The sequence below is a fragment of the Buceros rhinoceros genome, unplaced genomic scaffold, assembly GCF_000710305.1.
Source record: "Buceros rhinoceros silvestris isolate BGI_N320 unplaced genomic scaffold, ASM71030v1 scaffold6247, whole genome shotgun sequence".
In the NCBI taxonomy this organism is placed as follows: Eukaryota; Metazoa; Chordata; class Aves; order Bucerotiformes; family Bucerotidae; genus Buceros; species Buceros rhinoceros.
In genome coordinates, this window is record NW_010420336.1 from 46,135 (window position 1) to 53,377 (window position 7,243).

At 34.1% G+C, this 7,243-nt stretch overlaps 1 protein-coding gene across 1 annotated transcript in view; it reads left to right on the forward strand.

Annotated features, from left to right (window-relative positions):
* The window catches only part of LOC104496184 (CUB and sushi domain-containing protein 1-like), a gene marked incomplete at its 5' end in the record, with an annotated part of 81,179 nt that overhangs the window by 38,465 nt on the left and 35,471 nt on the right, over positions 1–7,243 (forward strand). The window contains one exon of the mRNA XM_010139265.1: positions 6,280–6,468. Coding sequence (XP_010137567.1) covers positions 6,280–6,468 — 189 coding nt within the window. The remainder of the gene's footprint in view (positions 1–6,279; positions 6,469–7,243) is intronic.

Genomic DNA, 7,243 nt, shown 5'->3' on the forward strand with positions numbered 1-7,243 from the left:
CCTAGGGAAGACTTGAGTAATCCATAGGATGGGAAGGATTTTTGAAAATAATTGTGTTCATGAATGTGCAAATCCCTTCAATAAATGTGAGAATTTTGCAATATGCTTCAGATTTTTTGTCTGTTTCAGTAGAATATTCTGATATTAAAATTAGAAGATTTTGTCCAGATAGTTTTAATGTTCTATTTCAACCAAACCAGTATATTTGAGTGCAATAACAATGATTTTCACTAAATTTGAATAAAAAAACAATTTTTGCTTTTTCTTTTGAACAAATTCTAAAATGCCATTTCACGTTTTATTTTGCTGCTTTTTACTTTTACAGTATTTTTCTCTATGCAGTACTTCACTGTTTGTTTTAAATAAAACAGTTTATTACTTTGATCTAAAAATAAAATAAGCAGAGTACTTTCCAATATTTTGGAGTTCTCACAACTCCCAAATGAGATTGATAGTCCATGAAGTCATGGCAGGTTGTCTGCATTTTTGCTCTGGAAGGCCTTTTTTTTTTTTCTCTTCCCAGAGGCTTTTGTTAGTATCCTCCCCATTGCAGGAAAACAGTGTATCAGGGCATCTGCTGCAATTCTGTCCTTCATTCAGAACTTCAGGCAAAGCATAACTTTTCTCCCTGCAGCAGCCCCATCTTGGAGGCACTGTGTGAACGCAGCAAGCAGTGTTCTTCATAGTAAAGCAATTGTATTCATTCTGTCTTCATGTAGACTCTCAAGAAAATATTGCAATGACTTTTTAAAATGGTGGTGGTAGACAAGCTCTGACTTAGCATGTGATAAACATAAAGTCTAAGCTCTTAATCCTTCTAAAGATTATCAGTGACTTTTAAAGACTGTCCCGTGTTCTGGAGGTGGGTAGTCTTTATGGCTCCTGTTCACATTTTGTGGTTTCAAGAACAGAAATTAAGATTTATTTTTATGGTCAAAAAAAGGTTTGAACAGATTTGATTGATTCCAGAAACAGCTCCTAGGACTGTTTGGTTTATCCTGTAACTGTTTAATGTAAAAAAATATGGAAAGATTCTGTGTATCGGCTAATTTGTAAACCAAGTTTATATTTTCTTATCAAAGGAAAACTGTCCAAAAGTTTGAAGCATGAAACTAAGGAAAAGCTCAGATATAGAGACAGTATTTTGATCCAAAGTTATTGAACAAGCATAATAACGCTACCGTGCTCTCTTACCCAAGCTGAAAGGAAGGTGTAGAATTAAGTTCCTTGATACCTAAGAGTAGTGAAAGGCAAAAGAAGTGTAATGTTGCTCTTGTGGATTGACATACTGGAAACTGATAACCCTCATTTAACGGGAGTTAGATTGCATGTCCGTGTCCATAAATTCAGGCAGACTTGAAACAGTATTGTAGATCACCAAAACAACACCTATACACTGCTCAATGCATACATAAAATATTTTTTAAAATTGAAAGAACTGATAATATTTAACAGTTATAGTTAGTGCTTTTAAACACTGGAAGCACAACAGAGTAACCTCCAATCCTGTGAGGGTGAGTCAAAGCTCTGTCTTGTATTCATCGTCATCTTAGCTAGCTGAACAGTATAGGACCCATCTTTCTAATAAAGAACATAAATTCAGACCTCTGTTTTAAAGCTCTTATTTAGGCAATTGCCATTATCTTATTTTGACTAGTTTTGAGGAATAAGAATAAAACTTTTTTTTTAAGGCAGCTAAATCCTTTAAGTAGCTTTGTGAATTATTTAAAATTTAAACAACAAAAGAATTTGCTTGACCAAAATTAATGGTTTTAGTGGTGTTTTATCATCTTACCTGAGCAAAATCAAACCAGAAAAAAAAAAATTTGGAGAAAAGAAAAAGTTGGAAATATCGTTAATCTGAACAATTATATTTTCAAGCATTCATGACAAAAAGAGTTAAACCAAGGATAGATCACCAATGCCACCTATGCTTCCTTGTGGCTTTCAATGCAAAAGCTTATGGATGAAACATTTTGAAAGTACTGCATGTAATTCCAGGAACTGTATAATTTTTCTTCAAATACATTTTTTTCAGTCTTCATATTTACTCACCTCTTCTGTGCTAGCTTTCGTGTAGAAGCAAAGCGATTGGAAATTAATGAAATGAAGTTGAAAATAAATGTGGAACATTTTTCATTTTAATGGCTTCATAAGCACTATTGTAACATGTTTTCATTGATTCAGAACAATCATGTTATTTTTGCTGTGGTACTATAAGTAAAACCTTTTGTACTTAATATCTAGAGCCCTAGAAAGAAGAAAAAGGACAAGAAAATTCAAGCTTAGACAAAACAAAAACAAAACCCAAAATCCCACCAGAAAAAAAACCTAAAAATATAAATTGCACAGAGGAAGATTCTTGCAAAAGAAATCTTGAGATTGCAAGAAACTAAGTTAGGTAGACAAACAATACACATCTTGTCCTATAGCTTAGAAAAAAACCTAGTAATAGGTATTCACATGCAAATTTCCTCTAGTTTTGTGGTTTTATTAATAGAATCTCACTGTAAAAGTATATGTACTGTTTAAGATGCACGTGCTGAGTTAAAACAGATGTGATAATATTAAATGCAAGCCACTAAAAATGCAGCTGTACTGTGGATCTATGTGAGTAGAACAAGGAGTCCTAGTTACACCAGGATAAAATTTCTAATACAGAAATATGATTGATAAATTGATATTCATTTGCCTTTGAATTATTACAGTTTTTTGGTTGTTGGTGGTGGTTTGGTTTTTTTTTATTCCAGAGGATTTTTACAGTCCTAAAAGACAATTAACTTCCATACTTTTTTACTTGTATAGAAATTACTTAAAGAAAGAACTATTCTTGCTGCAAGATCATTGCAAAATTAGAATCTTAGAATGCTTTGAGTTGGAAGGGACCTTCAAAGATCATCTAGTCCAAACCTCCTTCAGTGAGTAGGGACATCTTCAACTAGATTGGGTTGTTCAGAGCCCCATCCAACCTGACCTTGAATGTTTCAGGGATGGGGCGTCTACCACCTCACTGGGCAATCTGTGCCAGTGGTTCACCACCCTCATTGTAAAGCATTTCTTCCTTTTATCTAGTCTAAATCTCCCCTCTTTTAGTTTAAAAATCGTTACCCTTGTCCTGTTGAAACAGGCCTTTCTGAAAAGATTATCCCCATCCTGCTTCTAAGCTCCCTGTAAGCACTGGAAGGCTGCAACAAGGTCTCAGAGCCTTCTCTTCTCCAGGCTGAACAACCCCAACACTCCCAGTCTGACCTCACAGGAGAGGTATTCATTCCTCTGATCATTTTTGTTGCCCTCCTCTGGACCTTGTCTAACATAGGTAAATATCAGTAGAATGGAAGTGTTATTCTGCTGTAGGTTTTTTAATTTTTATTTTGCTGTACTTTTCAGTATGCAATTTCACTGCAAAGTGGTGTACTGATTAGAGCATGGAGAAGATCTGAGTTAAGTTCTGCACCAGTAGGAGTATTCCATACAGCCTTGGATATCAGTTTGTGATATGATGGGTCACAATATTGATATTGTGTTACTGTGAAGTTGGGGATCTCTGTAAATATATCTCTATTTTTTAATCAAATTGCACCTCATCATGGGAACTTAAATGTCTCTACTAATTAAGAAGGTTCTCCAAGAAGTTTTTAATTTGAACAAAGTAGCACATCCACAGAATTCTTCGAAGTATAGCTCAAGGGTTAGCATGCGCAACAGAACCGTGCCTGCTGAGCTGTTCAAAGAAATTCACCTGAACCTGGAGGGTAGCAAAACACAACAGCATAAACATGGACACTGTCTATAGGTCTCATGCCAGAGAATGAGTGCTGGTGTCATTGTTTACTTCATATTAATACAGATGTGGATTAAAATGTTAAGGAAAGTGTATACATATGCAGAGATTGAGTTCAAGGATATGTTTGTACAAGGCAGCCTACAACTCTGCAGAGGATGCAGGCTAGTTCCAAAAGCAGAAACTTTACAGCAGCATCTACACTGCACACAGCATGTCTAATTACACAAAAAACAGGGCTAATTGGGATGCAGTGTGCATTGCTTGTGGGAGCTGTGCTAGTTTCTGTTGCAAAGAATACAGACAAGAAAGAATACACTGTGAATAGGCATATGAGCTCACTCAGATCTAGCTTAATGTTTTGGTAGGGCTTCATGTCAGTGGGACATATATTTTACAAACTTTCACTTGTATCTCTGTTTTACAGTGATACTTACATTGCCAGTGAAAGAGTAAGATTTATCTGTCATTATCTGTAATAATGGAAATGTAATGTAAAAAGAATAAAGCATTTTCTCTTGATAGAACTCTTATATGGAGATCTGCAGAAGCAGGAATTTTCAAGTTCTTTATAGTAGGCACAGGGACACACACTTCTGCGTCCAAATCTTTCATGAATTCCAAAGGGCAGAGAGATTTTAGGATTTTGCATTTTTCCCTCTTTCATGGGACAAAAAAAAAAAAAAAAGTCAGGAGGTGAAAATGTATCTGCTTCTGTCAATGAAATACCAGTGTAAACACATATTTATTTAAGCTCCACATACCTGATTTATGTATAGCATTTATAAGGCTATAACAATAAGTTTAAATAAATTTAGTAGTATGAAATATTAGCTAATCTGTTTTAACGTAAGCTAAATGTAACTTCTCTGGTGAATTATTTCCTAGGATTCATCATAAAAGAGAATGGGAATAGTTTCAATTAGAAGATTTTAGCTTTAACTACTCCTCAGGAAAAACAAAGCAGGTCTCTTCCATTAATCATGTCTCTTCATCAGTCTAGATAATACCTTAGTAGTGTTTTATGTACAGTGTTGTAATACCTAATGTTTTTTAAATGTATTTTGCTTTCCTGTGTAATTTTTTCTTCAGTGGTTTTAATAACATTCAGTATACGGCAAATAGGTTTGCTTCATGCCAAAGAGTGTTCACCCTTTTCCCTCACCTCCAAATACTACTTCTAAAATATTTTTATTTAAGGAAAAGATTTTATTTGTATGGGAACTTCTTTAGATCTAGGTGTATGCTTGTCAGACTCCGTAGCCATATTTAAATAATGAAATTTTAATACTTTTAAGATTGTGCCTTTAAAAGAGATAGAGAAATAAACTAATTCTAATTGGCTTTGACACAAAATTAAATTTCAGGTTGTTAATATTTCTTTAAAATTCTGATACTTTTTGGAATATTCAATGAAATAGTCTGAATTTCAATGAATTAACATCTGCAAAAGCTGATTTGTTCTATTGTGTTAGCTAATCATTAAATTGAATTATATGTAGGATAAATCTTAGCCTTTTGAAAAAAAAAAAAATTATTCCAGAGTAAAAACCAGTGTGTTAGTGATTCCGTATGTGTTACCTCTAAAAGGGTAATACTGTCTGACATTCCTCTTCATTGGTTTCCTTTTAATGAAAATTAATTTGAACCAGATTATATACCTGAGATACTAATAATATTATACTTCTTTTAAAATTTATACTGTTATGTTTAGAGTAAAGACAGAGGGGGGGTGGTGGAAGCATTTATAACTTAAGGTTTGAAATTAATAGACAGCAAAACTGGGAGTTTGCAATGGAGACCTCAATGTCTCATCTTAATCTTCTATCAACAATCCATCATGTTCACTGCAGGGTATAAAATGAATGATTGGGGAGGGTGGATTTACCTTATATAAAAACTAAACAGTCACGACAAAACCCATATTTTTTTTAGGTTTTTAATTGCTATCTGGAAAATAATGGTTTTTTTGTGATTACCCTCACTACCACTCTACTATCAAATAATTGATTCTTTCACCATCTTCTTCCTGTTCTATACATTAACACCAGAAAGTACTCCTGTTAATGTTGGAAGCAATTCTTCTCATTACAGGAAATTAAAAAAGAAAATGTTAAAATGTTATTTAAGCTATTTTAAACTGGTTTGAATTTAATTTGGCTTCATTCACATAAAAAATACATAGTAGACCAAACTAAGCCTGTCAAGAGAATGATAAAAAATTCCTCCAGTTTCTTTTTTGTCTTTGAATCACTTGTATGGCCAAGACTGTTACAAGGCCTGGATTTAAACTGCAGTAATACTTTTAAAGCAAAACTATTTAGAGACTTAGTTGGGAGTCAACATACCTGATTTTTATGTCAAATAAAACCCACAAATGATATGAAATGCACGATGGTCATAAGCTGTTAGTGAAATAACAAAAAAAAAAATCATCAATAGGTTTTATTTATGACATTGCTATTATGCATCAGTGTTGAACACTGTTTGTCTTACAGTGGTGAATTGTTCTGATCCTGGCTTTGTGGAAAATGCAGTTCGGCATGGACAGCAGAATTATCTTGAGAGTTTCAAATATGGAACAAGTGTGGCATATCATTGCAAGAAGGGCTTTTATCTGTTGGGCTCATCTGCTTTGACCTGTAAAGCTAATGGTTTATGGGATAGATCACTACCAAAGTGTTTGTGTAAGTATTCATTCAGTTGGATTAACATTAAAGAGTGGTGCATGATTTTTAGTCATGATAGACAGAAAAAAGTGTAGCCGTCTATTGAGGAATAAAATTGGAATTTTTTGTGCTTGCTTTCTACTTTCTGCTGTGTGTCTAATGTCCACATGACCCAAGCAGACTAGTTCTGATTTTTCAATCTACGTTTTCAATATCTGTCAGTAAAAGCTGTAATCAAAAATCTGTGTTTATTCACATTTAATAAATAAATAACATTAATAAAATAAGCAAAATACATTTTAAGTACAAAATAGGTGCATAGAATTGTTCATTTGGCAAGAATATTTTACTTATGCAAACATGTGACTCACTTTTTGTATCTTAGAAAAACAATTACGATAGTCTGTGGCCCAGTTCTGTTGGTGAACTCTTCATACTTCCAGGACTGGGGTTTCAGTGTGCAGAGACACTCCTTAGACAAGGGCCAGAAGAGGATGTGGAATCTAAATCACCTGGAATAGCTACTCACCTTTCCACATCAAGTGTTATGGAAGTTTGATAACTTTTACATGGCTTTCTGGTTTTAGGCAGATCTTGAGGAAATTTGTAGGTGTCCATCCCTCAGAATAGAAATTCCTGACCTTGTTCTGGGGACTACTGATCGAGGCTATGGGAACTTTCAAATGAGCTTGGGAGGTACCTACATTTCTTGATTAGCTGCTCCTAATTTGCTGATGATGGACTGGAACACTATCTGAACCCTAAATAACACCAGGACAGATTTAACACTCTT